At 39.7% G+C, this 23,373-nt stretch overlaps 1 protein-coding gene across 4 annotated transcripts in view; it reads right to left on the bottom strand.

Annotated features, from left to right (window-relative positions):
* Positions 1-6,218: 6,218 nt before the first annotated feature.
* wdr27 (WD repeat domain 27) overlaps positions 6,219-23,373 on the bottom strand; it is a 332,022-nt gene continuing 314,867 nt past the window's right edge. For all 4 annotated transcript variants that reach the window (XM_039738896.1, XM_039738897.1, XM_039738898.1 and 1 more), the window contains exon 25: positions 6,219-6,769. In XM_039738896.1, the coding sequence (XP_039594830.1) occupies positions 6,722-6,769 (48 nt within the window). In that variant the 3' untranslated portion in view covers positions 6,219-6,721. The remainder of the gene's footprint in view (positions 6,770-23,373) is intronic.

The following is a 23,373-nucleotide window of genomic DNA, read 5'->3' as shown; positions in this document are numbered from 1 at the left end:
ATCCAGCCACTCGGATCCCCAACAATGAGGATCTTACGAGCCAGATCACCCTCGGGGAAATGCCCCACATGGCCATAGTGCCGTAACCGATGCTCCCTCACAATGCAGGTAATGTGCCTCATTCGGGACTCCATGAGCAACCGCTCATTCGACCCAAGGATTTTCAGAAGAGACACAGTACCCACAGAGACACAGAGTCCAGTCTTCGTCTCAGGTCACTGGATAGAGTCCATGTCTTGCCACCATATAGCAAGACAAGAAGCACCAGGACTGTTAAGACTTGGACCCTCGTCTTTTTGCATAGATATCGGGAGCGCCACACACCCCTTTCCAGCAACCTCATGGCCCCCCATGCTCTCCCAATCCGTCTACTGACTTCATTGGAAGAGTACCAGAGACATGAAGGTCACTGCCAAGTTAAGTAAACCCCTCGACAAGGTCAACACTCTCTCGGCAAACAGACAAACTGCTGATGGCTGTGCCCAAGAGATCATTAAAGGCCTGGATCTTGGTTTGTATCCAGTGTCTGTCTGTACCAATGTGAAAAAGTTGTAAAAAGAATTTAGTGTAACTTTTAAATGTAAAACATGGCTTGCACAACAAATGGTTCCCTAGCACAGTGCTTCTGAAACATTTGTTTTTGGTGACCCAATCATGATCTTCTTAGTGTCTTCTAGGCCCAATCCATGATGCAGATCAAGGGGTCCACCTTGGAAAATCACCAGCGACAGTCATAGCAGAGAGCAGAGCAATGTTGGTTGCTTACACTGCCTGCGGCGACCCCATCACAAGACACTTAGCAAAATGTACAGGACCCTCTTCCATTGAATACAAAGATGAGTCACAACCCTCTGTGCCCCAACATCTGGTGACCCATAGCTTAAGGAAGTATGCTGTAACGTATAGAAATTCTTCACTATATGTGAAATTGCATGGCCAAAATTGTTTCCAGTTTGAGATGGGATTTAATGCCTATATTTAACTGCTAAAGGTTGTGTCTGTCTGTCGCACGATAACTTGCGGACCACTGGGGCTACAACCTTGATCTTGATCGAAAATGTACAATGTGTTTGAGAAGCACAACATTTATCTGAAGGCAATTCCCGGAAACTTATCAGGGTTTGTGATCTGCTTATGACAAATTTCATTTGGCAGATTGATAAAGAAGGTGACATGGCAGAGAAAAAGAAGAGCAGTGACATTTGCAGAGTGTGCAGAAAATTGCAGATGCCACTCAGATAGGCAAAATATGAAGGACAGCCCCAGCATCGGCTGTGCACTGAGCATGAAAAAAATCTCAGGTAAAAAAGGTTAGCCATGGCTTCAGCTGTGTGTAACCTGTTGGTACATTCAAAATATGGTTGCCAGCAGCCCTCAGAAAGTGATCGGCATTTGTGTCTTGCTTTTGGCAAATTGAGGGAGCAGGTGAAACGGCAGACAGAAAAAGAACAGCAGCAACATTTTCTCAGCGTGAATGCTGATTACGTGACGGGATGAAGAAGGATTACAACCCTGGAATCCCCTAAACTTCAAGCACATGTGGCTTGGCAATCTGCTAGTGAGTGTGAACTACTGGGTCTGGAACCTTAAACTTTGGAAGACTTTAGGTCTATGAATTTCTAGTTTAAAGTTAAAATTAGTATTCAAAGGAGCTACAATCCAAGTATTTTACAGTTATATTCTTTGACAGACGATTGGGCAACGCAAACCTCAGAGAGAAGAAAATACACACAGTTAATTGTTACTCACATCATAATGCATCAGTAGTGCAGGTGGTGGCCATATTCTCCATGAATGCACTGGGCAGGAGCGCCACTGAAGTATAACGAGAACTGCAGCTTATAAGGTATCGGGTAATGCAAGGGCAGGTGACCTTCTGCCTAAAATGAGTTGGAGGCCTTAGAGAATTGTCAGGAGATTGGAAACCTACTACTACAGTATGTCTAGTAAATTGGGGCATTTTTGCCCCATTAAAGACTGGAAGCCAGAAATTTCCCTCCAGCCCATTAGGTGGCAGCACATCCTGGGACAAAAGTAGGAGGTCTTTGTTGCCCTGTAAGCAAGACAGCCTAAGGACTGTATAAGATGCCTGTCTTTAAGGACTGTGGGATGTTTAAGGTCACAGTGGTCTCTGGGGGCTGCAGTATGGCTTAGTTGTCAAACGACTTTAGAGACTGATTCTGATCATTGAAGAAATTCTGGGTTTGAATGGATGTGATCCCGGAAGGAGGTCTTAAGTCACTTCAAGCCAGAAAGTCATTGAGTCGGAGGTCAATTTTGAACTGAGCGATCAAACATGACAGACAGAGAGACAGAGCTACAGGAAGTGACAGGATGGTTTTGCGTGATATGTGGTGGGAAGTGAGGAGGTGGGTGAGCCACCCTTTAGGTAGGCAGAAGTCCAAGCCATTTATAGTAAGAACTAGAGTAACAGCAGGGATTTTGTTGTCTGTCTTCACTTTTATACGTTGTAACCCCCTTAGTCCGCTTTCATTTTTGTCGATTTTGAGGCCCTTGGCTTTATTCTGGATCGGGACAACTGCTATGACAAGACCTCCTCTTGTTACAGTGGGCAACGTATCCTGCATCAGTGTCTTATTTTAAAATGGAAATATTGTACCATGACGGATGTTTTCTACGCAGTTCTAAAAATGATGTGCTGCTACTTTCTGATGACAGAATCTACTCAAAGCTGGCTCTCAAACACACAGTTTCTTAGCAAACTGCAGGATTATTATTTTTTTTTTAATTGTGATAAAAATGTACTGGCATTTGTTCACATATTTTGCATACATTCTCACATTTCTTTAATTATTAAAATCTTCTGCCATGTTTTTGAACCCTCCTTACGAGTGACAGAACAGTGGCGATTAAATGTTTGATCTGCAAATGATTGTAACTCATGACAGGAGGGGGTTCTGTAACACTCTGGCAAAATATTTATTGGAAAAACATTTGTAAAATTCTGCCTTTATTATTGACATTCGAATTGCAGTCATGGGATTATCAAGTCTTCATTCTTTTCAAAAAAACATTAAATCATCTCCAACTTTCTTTACATACTTTCAGAGATCATTTATCATTAATAAAAACATATTGTTTACTTTATCCAAAAAGCACAAGCCAAATATTTTTGGACCATAATTTACTTTTATTTCCATAGAAACCACTCAACAGTAATACTTGATGGTCCAGCATTGCCTTACAAGTCCTCTTTTTTAAATCATGCATAAAGTACATTTAGGTTTATAATTAATCACTGCTTATGGAAATAAGAGTAATGACTTTATTAAAAGGAGTTAGCTATCTGGACAGTTCAGATTTTGATAAAGAAGTTATAAAATCTTGGAACACGTTATCAATTTTTTATTTTATATAGTGCCTTTGGTGTATAATAAGTGGGGCGGTATTACCCTGGTGGAGCTCCCAGTTGTACCCCTGCAAAGCAATATGGGAGCTGTACCCCCTGCTCCCTCACAAGGGAGAACTGCTAAGAAATAGCTTCACACATTTAAGAGGGCTTCACCTGACCCAGAAGTGCTTTCTTGTTCTAATGTTGTCACACTGGAAGTACTCTTGGGTCGGCCATAAAAGGAGCCACTTCACCTCACTCACCGAGTTGGAGTCGGGAGAAGAGAAAAGAGAAAGAGTGGATTGTTGTGTTGAGTTTGTGGAAGACAAGCCTATTAAATGTACTTTGTTTTTAATTAAAGTACTGTACTTCTTTTGAACAGGGGACTTGTGTCTGTGGGTTATGTCTATAGAACAAAGGGTTTAATTAAGCCTCATCAAAACATGTAGTAGCTCGGCACGTGATAAGCTGTGTATTTTATGTTTCTAAATATCTCAGTACCTTTCCACAGCCTATAGGATAATCAACTGTCCTTTGACGGTTGTTTCTTATCTATATCTTGTAATTCTATTAATAAAAGAGAACAGAAAATGATAAAGGGTTGTGGACCTTCGGGGTACTGCGTTTAATCTGAAGAAATGAAAATAACATTTTTCTGTTCTAGGAGTCCCAACCACTAATGCGTTCCAAAGCACATAGTCCCAAACAGGGCCGTTCTTAGGACGCTGGGGGCCCTGCGCATAATTAGACTGCGGGGGCCCTAATGAGTGTAGTATTAGCTACAGCTCAGCCAGATTTGACCAGTTTCCACTGGGCACCACGTGGTGGTATGTAGCTAAGCCCAGCGTATGCAAAATGTGCAGTGCAGTGGTGCATATTTTTATAAATTTTAGAGCATTTTATTTATTTTTTGTCATAAGTGTGTTTTTTATACCATTTTCCATTTTTTTCTATCAAATTAAAACTTGGGCTAAAGAACATTCCAGAATAAAGCTCAAGGAACAAAATCAACTTTTCGTGCTTTAACACTTGCAAAATCTTTAATTAATGCCAACTAATCAAGCGATTGGACAACGTCTCGCTCAATGGTCATTAATGGCAAAGCATTCAATCGTTCTTGTAACATGGTTGTCCTGAGGTAATTCTTGATTATCTTTAGCTTAGAAAAGCTGTGTTCCCCAGCAGCCACAGTAACTGGTATGTTGCTCGATGCTTACTGCTGGTCAGTTTTGAAACGAATCAGTAGGAGAATGCACCTTTTTGGCCACGACAAATTTCAGCAAAGCTCCTTTTTGTGTCTCAATAAAGGCTACGTCATCTGCCTTTTTCTTTCGTTTAGCAGCACCGTTTGGATAATTGCGTATCACATTAATATGGTACGTGCGAAACTGCTAACGTGAATAAGACACAGTTACAAGTGGAGTACGATAAGGCCAGTGCCAAGGCGAAAAAGGGAGGAAAGTGTCATATGCAACAGATAAACACGGGAAGAAGTCCGCGCCCACACTGACGATGCAACCGTGGTCTGAAATGGAATGGTCTCCTCCGATGAGAGCACTCTATTTATTGACTTTTGTGGGGGCGTGTTGTAACAGGGCTCCGCCTGCGCCTGTGCAGGACCCTGGCCATAGCGAACGCCCCAAAGACCACTTCCATGTTGCATTATCCCTGCCCCGGAAAAGGGCAGTAAGCATAGCATTAAACTTCATAGAGCAGATACGTAGCTTGCGTCGATCATCAAAAAAAAAACCCAGAGTAATGGGGCCCCTTTGGTCTCGGGTCCCAGGCGACTGCCCTGCTCGCCCATACCTAAGAACTGCCCTGGTCCCAAACACTTCCACATATGCAGACAAGGGGGGGATATCACCGACAATCCCTGGCTAGTGATAAGGGCAAGTATTGAATCTTTGTAAAATAAAAGATCTATTTTTCACAAAAAGGATTCCAATCGCAATAAAGCTCTGTTGAGTACAAAGGGAAATGGAACTGCCTGTAACAAAGCAAATCCAAGTCGAACCAAGTCCAAATACAGTGGTCAAAAAAAAGAGCAAGAAGACCAAAATTACAAAAATATACCAAGGGCACAAGCACAGCAAAACACAGATAACTCACCAGCTCCAGAGTACATTCACCCTGAATTGCCAGGAACTGTGGAAGGCCCTCTGGATTTATAGGGCAGAGGACGATAACAGGTGGTGATTGGCATCTTAGGTGACCACCCACATTACACAGGTGTAAATAGAGATACATAAAATGAAAGAATACTGCAACTTATAAACAAAACAAATAGTAACACATACAAATAAATCAAAAATGTTCTACATAGACACAAAACAAGCATTTGAACCTCAGCCAGACAGAAATGAAAAGGTTCTTAAAAAATGGACGTCTCATCCCCTCTGTGCTTTCCTTCTGGAAGTAAATTTTTTTGTCGTGGAGTTCTGATCACTAAATGAGTGGGGTCCAAATGGGCAACGACTTCCTAGTAGTGCAAATGTAGTATAAAAAGGATAAAATGGAATACCTTAGTTTGTTTATCTGTTCTCAAAGATTATTACAACTTCTTGTAAAGAATTCTATGGTGGTCATGTTTTGTCAGATTCTGATGAGCTTGCTCATGATTGAATTATCTCAGATTTATTTATTTTCATTTTATATATCTGTTCAGCTCTGACCAATGATTTTACAGACCATTTCTGCTCAGATTCTAGCTTCACCAGCATATTGTGTGAAATAATCTTTTATCATCTTTGAGACTGAGTTGTAACTTTAAGCGTTTACCATCTATATCTTTAGTTACGAATAAAATGAATTAGTCAGTCTTTATTTAGCAAAAAGACCTTTAATAGTGTACACTATCAAAGCATGCTTGACAAAACAATCAAGAACCAGATACACCACTACTGCAGCATCAAATCAACACACTCCCAAATGGGGACTGAATTTACCCGTCTGTGTTAAACATGGCTTTGTGCAGGAGAGCTTACACTTTATTTAGAAGCATTTTTACAGTGTAATACACAAATAAAGTGGGGTGGGGAAACAATTACAAAAATATATACAAAGAGAATGAAAGTTGAATAGTTTTGAATACTCACTCTTCTCCTACAATGAGGTCTGCGTATGAAAGAAACACGGGATGTGGCTGACTTCAATAGCAGAGTTAGCCAATAGTTTATGAAATCAGATTTAAACTAAGTTTGCATGCATTTACCATTGGATAACAAATTCTATACAAAATTAATTACATTAAAAAGACTACTAGATCTAACTGTCAGAGACAAATATTTAAATATTCTTTGTTCCTTTCTTTTTTATATATATTGAAAGTTCCAGAATTCTTCCATTCCAGTTACCTCTCTTTGCATTTCAAGCCCTGAATTGTTGAATTTTACCATCCAGGGTTGCTGTGACGAGCTGTGAAATATAAAAGAAACAGAAAATGTAGTTAGAAGTGACTTTTCAGTGCTTTATGTTTGTAAAGAGTGACAGATGAAACAAAAATAAATAAATAAATAAATAAATAAATAACAGTGAATGTATATCAGAAAATACTTCAGTTTCCAAACTCCCTTAATCCAGTTCAGGGTTGCATGCTTTATTAGAAAACATTGCAAGAAATTACACATAAGCACTTTAACCAGTATTTCTTAAGAAAGTTTAAAAACAGGCTTAACTTTATTAAAACGTAGATTCACTTCATTTCAAAAATTAAATGAAGCAATATGAAAAATATACTTAAAGGTGTTTATGGTGGTAAATTATTTAAACTGAGAGGGTGGCACAGTACGCAGCGCTCTCTACAGACTTGGGTTTAACTCTCTTTGTGACACTGATCAAGAGAAAAAGACTCTTTAATCTCAAAGTGAAAACATCCATCCATCCATTGTCTAACCCGCTGAATCTGAATACATGGTCAAGGGGTCTGCTGGAGCCAATCCCAGCCAACACAGGGCACAAGGCAGGAACCAATCCTGGGCAGGGTGCCAACCCACCGCAGGACACACACAAACACACCCACACACTAGGGCCAATTTAGAATCGCCAATCCACCTAACCTGCATGTCTTTGGATTGTGGGAGGAAACCCACGCCGGAGACACGGGAGAACATGCAAACTCCACGCAGGGAGGACCCGGGAAGCCTCCTAACTGCGAGGCAGCAGCGCTACCACTGTGCCACCGTTCCACCGTGCCGCCCCAAGTGAAAACATATCTCAGCAATTAGAAATATAAAAGACAAAATAATTAATCACTTAAGTATTCACCTCCTTCAAGTCAGCATTTAGCAGATGCCCCTTTGGCAACCATGACAACTCTACATCAAAAGTGCACAGGTCTCTCTCTCTATCAGCTTTGCACATCTCAACAATGGCATCTTGGCTCTGTCAGACTATATGAGGAGTGTGCATGAACAGCCAGGCTTTTTATAGCGTCTGTATGCACAACATGCAAATTTTTCCATTTCTATGTGTTCCTCGGGTATTCCAAATACCTCTCACATATAGTGCTTACATATAGTAAAATACAATATGTGAGAGAGAGCATGTGTGTGAAAATACATTGCAAAGTGATTGCCCAGGGCTTGTTCATGCTTCGCACCCACAGAGCCCCGCATAGGCTTCAGCTCCCAGTGGCAATGCAATAAAAGTAGAACACATAACCTCAAGTAATATTCTGTCAATCAACTTGTTTGCATGAGGCCCCGAAACTACAAACATTATCAAGGGGCAATGTTCCATTCTTGTGTTTGAGAGTTATAGAGGGTCTTTCTTCATTTTGAACATTGTGTTTACAAGCTTAATTCTTAAACAATTCTTGTCATGGGTGTAGTTTTTGAAAATATATATTTTTTTATGATCGCTGGTGCCTTGAACCCATAGCAGCATTGCACAAAGGACAGGAACCAGACATGAAAAGAGCACGAGTCTACCACACACAGGGACAATTTAGATAGATTAGATAGATTGATTGATTGATTTATATAATTTACATCAATCACCTAACCTTCACAAACTTCTTATCTGTAGTTCACTTCACCGAGGAGAGCAGCGTTCCCTGCCACGCATTTTCAGCTATAAAAGGAACTACAGTGTCGCTTGCAAAAATGTCATCAATAATACCCTTCTATCTGGTCCATCTTCAATATTAAACAATGGGCCTCTTGCCAGTCTTAGACTCTTCTTTACTGCATTTTGTCTAGAAGTGTCCAGCCATCTACATAGGTGAACATGTTCTAGCCGTTAAAATGAAAGACTCTACAAGTCTATTGAGGAACACTTCAGATCCCTTGATCACAGCCACACTGATCTCTCTGTTCATGTTCTTTCACAGGGTTTTAAAGATACTTTTCAAAGACAAAGATTAGAAGCTCATTCTCAGCCTAGGATCACATGTTTCTCACTTTTTCTAACTTCTTAATCTTCCCATTCATTATCTCTAATGGTAGCTTTGTCACACCAACTCTCACCTTGTCTTCTTTCACCTGTCCTGAATGTGTCCCCTTCTGTATATATTACAACCAGCCACCAAACCACATGTGCTTCAGAACAGATTATCCATATGAAACTAAGTATGTTTGGTCTTGGCCAGTACTTGGATAGGAGACCATCTAGGAAAAACTTGGGTTGCTACTTGAAGGGGTGTTGTTGAAGCCAACAGGGGGCGCTTACTCTCAGGTCTGAATGTGGATCTCAGTGATCCAGTGGAGGAACAGGAACACTGTACTGTGAAAATTGTGTGATCCTTCAGATGAAACATAAAACCAAGGTCCAGACCCTCTGTGGTTGTTAAAGGTTGCCGGGCATCCTTCATAAACAGTAGGGTGTATCCCGATGATCAGGCTAATTTGCCCACCATGGTCTTGTTCATTTTGGACCCCTAATCATCTTCTGTCTCTAACTGATAATCTTTCTCATCACTTCACACCCTAACAACAAATGTGTGGTGCAAAAATGGCTGCCATTGCATCATCCAGATGGATGCTACACATTAGTGGTGCTTGAAGTGGCTTCCCACTCACTGAAGGACCTTGAGTAGTGAGAAAAGAACTACATAAATGTAAATAATTATTATTATGTAACCAGTTTTTCGTTTCCAGTTGCATACATCATACCTCCTACATGATGCAACGGCAGTCATTCTCATGCCAGTACACTCACCACACACTAGCTATCAGGTGGAGAAGGGGTGAGACAGCCAGTTAGCCAGTAAGGGATGGTGAATGATTAGAGGGCCAGAATTTCCAGGCCATGATTGGCAATTTAGCCAGAATGCTGAGCAACAGCATACTCTTTTCAAATGATGCCCAGGACAGGCATGGCTCCATGTTTTCGCCACAGTGTCCATATCACTGCACTGGGGCAAAGGGATACACACAGTGTCCCCTGCTGGCCTCACCAACACCTCTTCCAGAAGCAACCCAAGCTTTTCTAGATAGTGTCCGATCCAAATACTGGTAAGACCCAAACATGCTTAGCTTCAGGTGGATTACTTGCTGTGAACTTCAAGTGGTATTGGAATCACCAGTTAATCTAACATACATGTGTTTGAGGATTCTGGGCAAAAACCATGGAGAACAGAAAGAGAAAATGAGTATACTAATTATTAACACTTCATACTCATTATATTAATTTTAAATCTCCTTTATTCAGCCCCATGTGCTGCCCTTTCCATTCCAGTATATACACCATTAGAACAGAGCACAGTTTGAATTTTACAGACAAACATGATGCCCTAAACTGGAATGATACCATGGCACATGCCCGTTGAGACAGTGACTCCACAGGGGCATCATATTGTTTCCATTTACTAAGCAGCATGCCAGGAAGCATTTCAGTGACTCAGTCATCCACATTTATATTTCACATAGGTCTTAATGCACTCCTTTAGATTGCAAACGTGGTTATAGGAAGCGATTTCTTTAGAGTCATCATTTTTTTAATATATAGCCTATGTGGGCTGAGAAGTCTGCACTTGTTTTTGACTTTCTTGTGTTCTTATCATCATTCATCATACACGGCTTGTTAAGAAAGTAGAAGGACATTTTTAACAATGTTTGAGGAAAGCAGGCAATTTATCCCATCACAGCTCCACAGTTTCCAAGTTGAGATTTAAAGGTCTCCTGGGCGCTACTTTGCAGAACGTTGCCTGGCTTGGTTACGTGTATTAATAATTCAATGCTTCTTAATATCTCTTTAAAACCTGATCTTAATTAGTTTCCCAGTGTTGACATATAGAAAGCATTTCAAAGCAAAGGTGCTCTTAACTTTGATGGCAAATAGCTGCTTGAACCACATTTTTTAGGTTTGCTCAAATTGCTGCAGTTTCGTCTAATAACTCAAGAGGACTCAGCAGTCTGGAAGAACTTTCTCTGTTAAGATTTAATCAATATCCAGTGCACTGTAAATACATTCTACAGTATGATCACTTTGTATACACATGTTATACTCTACTCCCCACTATTTTTTGTGCTTTATATTGCTTGATGCACTGCAAAACTGCAATATCCTTTTTTTAATTATTCATATTTATTACATTTATAATTTTAAATAAGGCTGCGTTTATACATATACTAGCAAAATACCCACACTTCGCAGCGGAGAAGTAGTGTGTTAAAGAAGTAATGAAAAAGAAAAGGAAACATTTTAAAAATAGCGTAACATGATTGTCAATGTAATTGTTTTGTCATTGTTATGAGTGTTGCTGTCATATATATATATATATATATATATATATATATATATATATATACACACACACATATAAACGTATGTACATATACTCATATATAGATATATATACATATATACATATACACAGCTACATATATACACTCACCTAAAGGATTATTAGGACCACCATACTAATACGGTGTTTGACCCCCTTTCGCCTTCAGAACTGCCTTAATTCTACGTGGCATTGATTCAACAAGGTGCTGAAAGCATTCTTTAGAAATGTTGGCCCATATTGATAGGATAGCATCTTGCAGTTGATGGAGATTTGTGGGATGCACATCCAGGGCACGAAGCTCCGTTCCACCACATCCCAAAGATGCTCTATTGGGTTGAGATCTGGTGACTGTGGGGCCATTTTAGTACAGTGAACTCATTGTCATGTTCAAGAAACCAATTTGAAATGATTCGAGCTTTGTGACATGGTGCATTATCCTGCTGGAAGTAGCCATCAGAGGATGGGTACATGGTGGTCATGAAGGGATGGACATGGTCAGAAACAATGCTCAGGTAGCCCGTGGCATTTAAACGATGCCCAATTGGCACTAAGGGGCCTAAAGTGTGACAAGAAAACATCCCCCACACCATTACACCACCACCACCAGCCTGCACAGTGGTAACAAGGCATGATGGATCCATGTTCTCATTCTGTTTACGCCAAATTCTGACTCTACCATTTGAATGTCTCAACAGAAATCGAGACTCATCAGACCAGGCAACATTTTTCCAGTCTTCAACTGTCCAATTTTGGTGAGCTTGTGCAAATTGTAGCCTCTTTTTCCTATTTGTAGTGGAGATGAGTGGTACCCGGTGGGGTCTTCTGCTGTTGTAGCCCATCTGCCTCATGGTTGTGTGTGTTGTGGCTTCACAAATGCTTTGCTGCATACCTCGGTTGTAACGAGTGGTTATTTCAGTCAAAGTTTCTCTTCTATCAGCTTGAATCAGTCGGCCCATTCTCCTCTGACCTCTAGCATCAACAAGGCATTTTCGCCCACAGGACTGGCGCATACTGGATGTTTTTCCCTTTTCACACCATTCTTTGTAAACCCTGGAAATGGTTGTGCGTGAAAATCCCAGTAACTGAGCAGATTGTGAAATACTCAGACCGGCCCGTGTGGCACCAACAACCATGCCACGCTCAAAATTGCTTAAATCACCTTTCTTTCCCATTCTGACATTCAGTTTGGAGTTCAGGAGACTATCTTGACCAGGACCACACCCCTAAATGCATTGAAGCAACTGCCATGTGATTGGTTGATTAGATAATTGCATTAATGAGAAATTGAACAGGTGATAATCCTTTAGGTGAGTGTATGTATATATATACAGTAATATACAGTAATCCCTCGCTATATCGCACTTTGACTTTCGCGGCTTCACTCTATCGCGGATTTTAAATGTAAGTACATCTAAATATATATCACGGATTTTTCGCTGGTTCGCTGATTTCTGCGGACAATGGGTCTTTTAATTTATGCAACACGCTTCCTCAGTTTGTTTGCCCTGTTGATTTCATACAAGGGACGCTATTGGCGGATGGCTTAGAAGCTACCCAATCAGAGCATGTATTACATATTAACTAAAACTCCTCAATGCTATAAGATATGCATCCAGCTTGATTGTTTGCTTGTAGCTTGATTGTTTGCCTAGTGGATACAGACGCACCTCTAAGAAATGCTGCTTTATCGCGGTGCTTACAGAAGCACAATTATTGATTTTTTGATGGTTTGCTTTAATCTCGCTCTCTCTGACGTTCTCTGTGCCTGACGGAGGAGATGTGAGCAGAGGGGCTGTTTGCTTAGAAGATACTGATGCTCCTCTAAAAAATGCCGCGGCAAACTTAAAAGCACAAGTATTGATTTTTTGATTGTTTGCTTTTCTTTGCATGCACGCTCTCTCTGAAATTCTCTGCTCCTGAAGAGATCTATTTCCATTCTATTAATTGTGAGAAAGAACTGTCATCTCTGTCTTGTCATGGAGCACAGTTTAAACTTTTGACTAAAGGGTGTTATTTCATTTCTAGAGGGCTCTAATAATGTTAACAGTGTGGGAGAGTTTACAAGGGCTTAAAATATATAAAAATAACTACACAAACATATGGTTTCTACTTCGCGGATTTTCATCTATCGCGGGGTGTTCTGGAATGCAACCCCTTCGATCGAGGAGGGATTACTGTATATATACACATATCAACATATATATATATACACATACATACACACATATATACATATATATATATATATACACATACATACACACACACACATATATATATATACAGTATATACATATATATATATATATAGCAAAATACTCGCATTTCGCAGCGGAGAAGTAATGTGTTAAAGAAGTAATGAAAAAGAAAAGGAAACATTTTAATAATAACGTAACATAATTGACAATGTAATTGTTTTGTCATTGTGATGAGTGTTGCTGGCATATATATATATATATATATATATATATATACTGCTCAAAAAAATTAAATGAACACTTTTTAATCGGAGTATAGCATCAAGTCAATGAAATTTCTGGAATACTGATCTGGTCAGTTAAGTAGCAGAGGAGGTTGTTAATCAGTTTCAGCTGCTTTGGTGTTAATGAAATTAACAACAGGTGCAGTAGAGGGGCAACAATGAGATGACCCCCAAAACAGGAATGGTTTAACAGGTGGAGGTCACTGACATTTTTCCCTCCTCATCTTTTCTGACTGTTTTTCACTAGTTTTACATTTGGCTACGGTCAGTGTCACTACTGGTACCATGAGGTGATACCTGGACCCTACAGAAGTTGCACAGGTAGTCCAACTTCTCCAGAATGGCACATCAATATGTACCATTGCCAGAAGGTTTGCTGTGTCTTCTAGGACAGTCTCAAGGGCATGGAGGAGATTCCAGGAAACAAGCAGTTACTGTAGGAGAGCTAGACAGGGCCATAGAAGGTTCTTAACCCATTAGCAGGACTGGTATCTGCTCCTTTGGGAAAAGCAGAACAGGATGAGCACTGCCAGAGCCCTACAAAATGACCTCCAACAGGCCACTGGTGTGAATGTCTCTGACCAAACAACCAGAAAGACTTCATGAGGGTGACCCAAGGGCCCCATGTCCTTTAATGGGCCCTGAGCTCACTGCCCAGCAGCATGCAGCTCGATTGGCATTCGCCATAGAATACCAGAATTAGCAGATGCACCACTGGTGCCCTGTGCTTTTTACAGATGAGAGCAAGTTCACCCTGAGCACGTGACAGAAGTGAAAGGGTCTGGAGAAGCCATGGAGAACATTATGCTGCCTGTAACATCATTCAGCATGAGCAGTTTGGTGGTGGGTTAATGATTGTCTGGGGAGGCATATCCATGGAGGGTCACACAGACTGCTACAGGCTTGACAAAGGCACCTTGGCTGCCATTAGGTATCAGGATGAAATCCTTGGACCCATTGTCAGACCCTATGCTGGTACAGTGGCTCCTGGTGCACGACAATTCCTGGCCTCATGTGGTGAGAGTATGCAGGCAGTTCCTGGAGGATGAAGGAATTGATACCATTGACTGGCCACCACACTTTCCTGACCTAAATCCAATAGAACACCTCTGGGATATTATGTTTTGGACCATCCAATGCCACCAGGTTGCACCTCAGACTGTCCAGGAGCTCAGTGATGCCCTGGTCCAGATCTGGGAGGAGATCCCCCACAACACCATCTGTCATCTCATTAGAAGCATGCACCGATGTTGTCAGGCATGTATACAAGAACACAGGGGCCATACAAAGTGCTGCGTACAATTTTGAGTTGCTGCAATTAAATTTTGGCAAAATGGACTAGCCTGTCACATCATTTTTTCACTTTGATTTTTGGGGCGTCTTTGAATTCAGGGCTCTGTAGGTTGATCATTTTCATTTCCATCAAACGATGTGGCATCCTTTCGTTCCTAACACATTACCCAGTCTATATCAGTATAGATATCCAGGAGGATTTCTTTTTCCCATTGAGATCTGATGTGTTTTCAAAGTGTTCCTTTAATTTTTTTGAGCAGTTTATATATATATATATATATACATGTACATGTATACATGTCTACATATATAGACACACACATATGCATATATATATATATATATATATATCAATCTATCTATGTGTATGTATCTATGTCTATCTATCTATGTGTATGTATCTATGTCTATCTATCTATGTCTCTCTCTATATATATAGAACCTACTTATATCCAAATTCGAGCTATTGAGCTGTCGCCTGCCTGCCTGAATAAGTCACCCTCGCTTCGCTCTTACAATTTATCTATCCATTCCTAAATAATTAAATGGGCCGGCTATTTCGTATCAGTGCAATACGCTGCTTGTTAAAACGGATGACTCCTGCTCTTACGTGCACTTAGTGCTGCGTGGGTATTATGAACTATCGTATCTGTTCAAGTTCTATTTAAATTTTAAATATACTTAATTTTTATTTAGTCAACAGAAATATGTTTAGTAGGAATGTAAGTTAAATTTAGTCATCATTGCATAAATTTTTCTTCACCATAGAAATTTAAAGACTAAATTCAACATCCATTCCTACCAAAGATATTTCTGGCAACTAAATAGAACCTACTTATATCCAAATTCGAGCTATTGAGCTGTCGCCTGCCTGCCTGAATAAGTCACCCTCGCTTCGCTCTTACTTTTTTGCCATTCATTTAATCACGGCTAGTGAAGGGGGGTTACACTGAGTATGGCTTTACCAAAACAATTATTGATGGCGAATAAAGTATCCATTATTCATAAAGCTTCAATTGGTGATCTGTTTTTCTGCGTTAACCTCATATTTTTTCATACTTCTTCTCAAACCAAGGGGGTGGGAGGGTAAAATGAATCGGGAAGCGCTGATCAATGTAATCGGTGTACCAGGAAATTATGCATTAACAGAAGTTCCCCTTTTCTTGGAATGCAAAGTGTGATTAAATGCGTTATTTTTTAACGCATTATGGAGCACATGCATCAAAGCTTCTCAGCTGTGCTTGTGCTAAGAAAAGGAAACATTTTAAAAATAACGTAACACGATGGAGGATTCAGAGTGTGGAGAAACTCTAGAGACAGCGTGTGTATTAACTTGTGAATTTTTCTGTGAGTATTTGGTGGCAGCGTCACAAAGTTGCTTCCGCAAGACTGGGTTAGCTGCAAAGCTACAAAGTGATCAAAACTCTCGTTTTATATCCTGCGTCCTCTCATTAAACTTGTATCCAGCATTAGCCGTGGGCATGACAAATGCCAGCAGCAGACTGTCTATGAACTTAATTTAAACTTTAGTAGCAGCACTCATGAATATGGTTGTATGTGTCACTAGCTCGCTTCTTACTGTTTCGCTGCCGTCTCAATTATATAATGCATGTTTTCTTCAGCGCTTTTTGGAGCTCTTCCTTGTTTTCTACGTACTGCGTTGACAGTCAGTTCACGTCATTACGTGGGAGACATGATGATGTCACATGAAACTCCGCCCCCCACGCCCATAGAGCTTAACTCCATTACAGTATATGGAGAAAAATAGCTTCCAGTTATGACCATTACGCGTAGAATTTCGAAATGAAACCTGCCCAACTTTTGTAAGTAAGCTGTAAGGAATGAGCCTGCCAAATTTCAGCCTTCCACCTACACGGGAAGTTGGAGAATTAGTGATGAGTGAGTGAGTGAGTCAGTGAGTGAGTCAGTGAGTGAGTGAGTGAGTGAGTGAGTCAGTGAGGGCTTTGCCTTTTATTAGTATAGATTACAACTCCATTACTCCCAGTTATGAAATTGGGTCTACAGCCATGGTATATTGAATAGGAATAGCTTGATACGATAAGATACGATATTGTCTTCTGTGTAGTACTGTATCATTTAATGTGTTACATAGTACAGGTATAGGTTTGGCTTGGAACTAACTGCATGTAACTACTAGGAAAGCCTAAAAGTTATGTCAAGAAAGCATTTCTTTATTATGGTATAGTTTTCATGTTTAGAATTCCAAATAGAACAGAATTCTTATCATGTATACAGCCTTGCACCCTGCCTCTGCTTTTTGCTATTATTTAATGCTTTGCGAGAACTGCTTTCATTGGAGTACGCATATGGTTTTTGGTGCAGATGTGCCTTACATGTGTTTTGTTTTGCCTAATATATGGTGCAGCAGTCTGCTAATCCTCTTGTGCTAATTTGACAATACTTCCCATTGAGTAATGGAGGGTGCAATAGGATTCTGGAACCAGAGCAAAATCAGTCAACATGCTATCAATGTAGTGTAGGAATTCACTGTGACTTTACAGCTAGAAAGTCCAATTCCATCCATATATCTCAAACGCTGTAGCAAAATGATTTAGGATAATTGTAAACCCAACACTATCTGATAGTTAAGAAAAAATATTTGTCAAAAGAAGTTTTAATTTAGAACATTCCCAAAACATATGCCTGAGCGAGGCACAGCTACATAGCGTTGTTTGCAATTAGGGTCCAATCTGTGATCTGTTTTTAAAAAATTTAACTGGGAGAAGTGTCCCCAATGTACAGTTTTATGATGCTGATAATGTACTTAATTAATCCCTGAGGGGAAATTGTCTTTTCACAAGTCCTTTGGGGGCCATAACTCAAAGTCATCCATTGCACAGCACCCCTGGAGCAATTTAAGGCTAAAGGCCTTGCACATATCAAAATATACTGTATGTCCTGTTATTGTGTCTTACACTAAATTGTGCTCATTAGCTGAGGAGCACTTTATTCATTCCAATTATCATAAATGTTTCATGTTAGTTACTTGCTGCTTGAGTGAATGGGCATCAGAGAACAGTACATGGGAAACTCTTTGCTCAACTAAACTATTAACTATAAGTTTTTTTTTCCATAAAAAGAATAAGTATTTCCTCTTATTCTCTTAAGTGTGATGAACACTAGACAAAATGGCAGTGTACACGGCATACAAAACTTCAGCCTGCAACTATATCCAGAGATAAGAGTGTGCCTTATTTTTAAAACATGTCTTATTCATTGAATGCGGTGAAATGTGAAATAACATTTCAGATATTAAAGCTATGAAGATGCATACATAAATCCACAAGGGCTGACATGCAGACTGCTTTCTTAGAGAATAGGGGGAGTGAATAGCGAAGTCTGGATCTGGTCTTTCATTTAGCATAGGAATTAGCTGAACTTTGTCAAAAAGTTTTATGCAGAGCTTAATCAACATATGGTGTTTCAGTATTGTCACTGAGTCATACTTGGAGAATTTGAGCAATCTTTGTAAGCATATAGGAGCACCTGGTATACAGAACGCAATGATTAAACAATATCTTTCAGATTAAAAGAAGGAAAATTAAGTATAAACTGTTTTTATTAACTATCAGATGATAGTATGACGACAACATGCAACAATTTATTAGTACAACCTTTAAAATAGAGATAAACCATTTCCAATGGCCTTGTTTTACACACAAATAAAAAATGCAGGGAAGGAATAAAAAAAATGGATGCGATATGAAGAGAAAAACAAAACTCAAGTAAAGATAACATGTCACAGTGTATACAATAGAACCGCTTAAATCCCCACCTCTTCAATATCACATACAGTTAGGTCCATAAATATTTGGACAGAGACAACTTTTTTCTAATTTTGGTTCTGTACATTACCACAATGAATTTTAAATGAAACAACTCAGATGCAGTTGAAGTGCAGACTTTCAGCTTTAATTCAGTGGGTTGTACAAAAAAAATGTGAGGCAACTAAAGCATTTTTTTAACACAGTCCCTTCATTTCAGGGGCTTAAAAGTAATTCGACAATTGACTCAAATGCTATTTCATGGGCAGATGTGTGAAGTCCGTCCTTATGTCATTATCAATTAAGCAGATAAAAGGCCTGGAGTTGATTTGAGATGTGGTGCTTGCATGTGGAAGATTTTGCTGTGAACAGACAACATGCGGTCAAAGGAGCTCTCCTTGCAGGTGAAAGAAACCATCCTTAAGCTGCAAAAACAGAAAAAACCCATCCGAGAAATTGCTACAATATTACGAGTGGCAAAATCTACAGTTTGGTACATCCTGAGAAAGAAAGCAAGCACTGGTGAACTCAGCAACGCAAAAAGACCTGGACACCTACGGAAGACAACAGTGGTGGATGATCGCAGAATCATTTCCATGGTGAAGAGAAACCCCTTCACAACAACCAACCAAGTGAAGAACACTCTCCAGGGGGTAGGCGTATCGATATCCAAGTCTACCATAAAGGGAACACTGCTTGAAAGGAAATACAGAGGGTGCACTGCAAGGTGCAAGCCACTCATAAGCCTCAAGAATAGAAAGGCTAGATTGGACTTTGCTAAAGAACATCTAAAAAAGCCAGCACAGTTCCGGAAAAACATCCTTTGGACAGATGAAACCAAGATCAACCTCTACCAGAATGATGGCATGAAAAAAGTATGGAGAAGGGGTGGAACAGCTCATTATCCAAAGCATACCACATCATCTGTAAAACACGGTGGAGGCAGTGTGATGGCTTGGGTGTGCATGGCTGCCAGTGGCACTGGGACACTAGTGTTTATTGATAATGCAACACAGGACAGAAGCAGCCGAATGAATTCTGAGGTGTTCAGAGACATACTGTCTGCTCAAATCCAGCTAAATGCAGTCAAATTGATTGGGCGGCATTTCATGATACAGATGGACAATGACCCAAAACAATCACAGGAGTTTATTAAAGCACAGAAGTGGAAAATTCTTCAATGGCCAAGTCAGTCACCTGGGGCCTCATGTATAACGCCGTGCGTAGAACTCGCACTATAACATGGCGTAAGCACAAAAGCCGAAATGTGTTTACGCACAGAAAAATCCAGATGCAGGAATCTGTGCATACTCCAACTTCCACGTTCTTCCGTTACATAAATCCCGATCAGCGTGAAAACTAACGCTCGTGCACGCGCATTATGTAACGCCCCAAATCCTCCCAGAATTACGCCTATTTGAATATGCAAATCAATATGAATCGCCCTTAAGCGCAGCCTTCTGTGAAAAGACAATGGGAAAAGCACGGGGAAAATATAAGAATTTCAGCGAATACCAAATGGAGGCAAAGGAAAAACATACTATTTCTTCAAATAAACCGTGGTATAATCAACAAAATGAAGTTGATCGAGTGACATAGCGTGTTGGAGAAACTTGAAAGCTCACATTCACAAAATCGCACAGTGCGGAAATAAAAAGAAGTCACATATCAAAGTCGCTGTGAAAAGCCGAGTTGTAAGCCCACTGTCTGAGTGTCATATGAAAGTTTATTAGGGTACAGAGAAAAAAGGCACACGGTGGGGAAAAAGCACAAAATGTCAACTTCAATCTCGACATTTCCACTTTAATCTCATAGTTTATTTTGTCATTTAGTAGAACATTATAAACTTCATCTTAAAATCGTTTAATTAACCAGTTTCTCAAATCACATCGTAATTAAAGTAGCACGTTAAATGCTTTGTTTTGTATTTGATCTTCTATGTGCTCTATGTGTGTGAATCACTACTTGCTTCTTAAACCGGCTCTCTTCCTCCAACTGGACACAGAGTCCATTACATTTGTGATATTACAGCTCTCTGAATAACTAAAATACTGAGATGTATACATGATGTCATTTTCATGATGATAGGAGTTAAAGCACATTACTAAACATGTGTTTCACTTTGATGAAATAATTTATTGCAGCAGTACTCAGGGCGCTCTAGGCTTGTGGTGGCACTGGGCAGAGGAAGAATCGGTGGCTCCTTCGTCGGCCAATGTCAGTAAGGTAGCTTATGCACGGTGGAAGGCTACGTTCGTTGCGGACACTGCACAGCCGCCTCGTGCTCATGACAAGCATTTATCTTTTGTCGAAATTTGTCGCTGCGTTTTTAGCTGTGTTCTTATTTTCTCTTTCTGTTTTATATTCAATATATATTGGCGTGGCCGCCCCAAGAGTGCTTTTCTTTCCCCAAGTAACCGATCGCCACACAATCAGCTCTGTAATAGAAGTTAAGCCATCTGTAAGCTTAGCGCCGATTCTTCAAAACGTTTAAAGAACATTGAAATATCTTCGTAGTACATGTTTAATTATTCTATCCTTCACGACACTCCCAGTGGAGAATATAGATTATTTAAATGAAGTTAAAGTTTTATGTGTATAATTTAACAAACATATTTTGCTGCATTTCACCTTAAAAATGATATCGTCATCATATGTAAATACGCGCTTTATAAAGTGGCCCAGGTTGTGAGATATTATAACTGTAGTGCAAGTTTACAGTGAGGTGATTGTACTTATAAGTACAAACCGTTCTACAAGGAGCAATTGATTGAGTGCATTTAAAGTTCTTGGGATTAAACTGTTTCTGAACCGCGAGGTCTGTACAGGAAAGGCTTTAAAACGTTTTGCAGTGGCTGAGACAGCGTGTCCTTGAAGCTGTATACCGATAATTCTCTTTCCGATCAGCTGCTGCTGTGATTCACACTCAGATACAGTGATATAAATACTCCGAGTCGTGCAGTGAGAGTAATATGGAAAAAGATGATCCGCTGTGGCAACTCCTAACAGGAGGAGCTGAAAGTAGAAGAAGAAGAAGGAGAAGTGAGCAACGCTAAAGCAGTTATGGTATTTGGAATACTATGGCTGTTCCCTGGACCATTATATTGTTACGAGTTAATTACAATCAGATGCGTTACACTAATAAACAATATGCGGTTAGTTTCTGTGTATTTATAAAGCCGCTTCATGAAAATAAAGAGTAACCACACAGGAACAGTAGCATTGCTTTGACGCTGGGTGCCGCCAGTTTGCAAAACCGAGCAGAGAACTTGCGTACGACAAGGCATGAGGTACAGTGGAAAAGTTCGTGGCTTTACGCCAGGTGTAGGTTTTATACATCGCGATTTGAACGTGGAAAAGTTCTTACGCAACATTTCTGTGCGTACGCACCGTTTATACATGAGGCCCCTGATCTTAACCCAATTGAGAATGCATTTCACTTGTTGAAGACTAAACTTCGGACAGAAAGGCCCACAAACAAACAGCAACTGAAAGCCGTTGCAGTAAAGGCCTGGCAGAGCATTAAAAAGGAGGAAACCCAGCATCTGGTGATGTCCATGAGTTCAAGACTTCAGGCTGTCATTGCCAGCAAAGGGTTTTCAACCAAGTGTTAGAAATGAACATTTTATTTCCAGTTATTTAATTTGCCCAATTACTTTTGAGACCCTGAAATAAAGGGATTGTGTTAAAAAAATACTTTAGTTGCCTCACTTTTTTATGCAATCGTTTTGTTCACCCCACTGAATTAAAGCTGAAAGTCTGAACTTCAACTGCATCTGAGTTGTTTTATTTAAAATTCATTGTGGTAATGTACAGAACCAAATTTAGAAAAAAGTTGTCTCTGTCCAAATATTTATGGACCTAACTGTAGTCATAAAAATCAATATTTAAGAAAAAGAATTGAGCTTCACGAGACTGATTGAGATCAGCTCCTCCTTTAATTCACTACTTGCCTTAGATACAAAGCTCAAGGAATAACATTTAGAAAAAGCACAGCTCTTAGCTGTAAATGGGTCATGACAGATTTGGCTGACTTCCAGGGGATCTCATTTTAAAGCCAGGAGCCAAGTAACAATGACCTAAATTTTAGAAATATGCATCAAATGAAAGACACACTCGTTTTCAATCAAAGACAAATAAAGGCCATAGGCTACTGTGATATAACGCCAAAGCCAAAATGCTGCTTTCATTCTTCACACTTTGGAAACTCATCACTAAACGTAACATGGCTTGATGTATACTAACCGGTTAATATAAGGGAATAAGAGTTTGGATTTGTTTCTTTCTGTATAAACAAACTGTCTGCCATCAAGCTGTTGATAATCTGAAGAAGCCAAAGATTTGTTAATCTTATTAACCATAATTCATTATAACAATCTTTAAAAATAACTAAAACCTAAATATAAAAAAACAACTAGAAGAATTTGCAGGTAAGAATGCCAGAACATGATTGAAAGAAGTGTGTTTTCTTATTCATCTTGAAATATTTTGATTAAAAGATGACTCCTTATGATTGTGAGTTTTTGACAAAGATTAGTGATCGGGTGGGGTAAAAGGGTTAATCTAGTAAAATGTGAAAAAGTGCTGAAATGATAAAGTAGGTTTTGTTTTTCTACTAAATTTCAGGCTAATCTCTTTATATTTTAAACTAGTCAGTAACTAAAGATGGAGAAAGAATAAAATAATTAAAGCAAAGCTCACCTGAACATTTGGTTTGTGACAATAAACCATC

This window comes from Polypterus senegalus, chromosome 16 (assembly GCF_016835505.1).
Source record: "Polypterus senegalus isolate Bchr_013 chromosome 16, ASM1683550v1, whole genome shotgun sequence".
NCBI classification, from domain to species: Eukaryota; Metazoa; Chordata; class Cladistia; order Polypteriformes; family Polypteridae; genus Polypterus; species Polypterus senegalus.
Note: the sequence above shows the minus strand (reverse complement) of the source record. Positions and strands in the feature narration are given on the sequence as shown.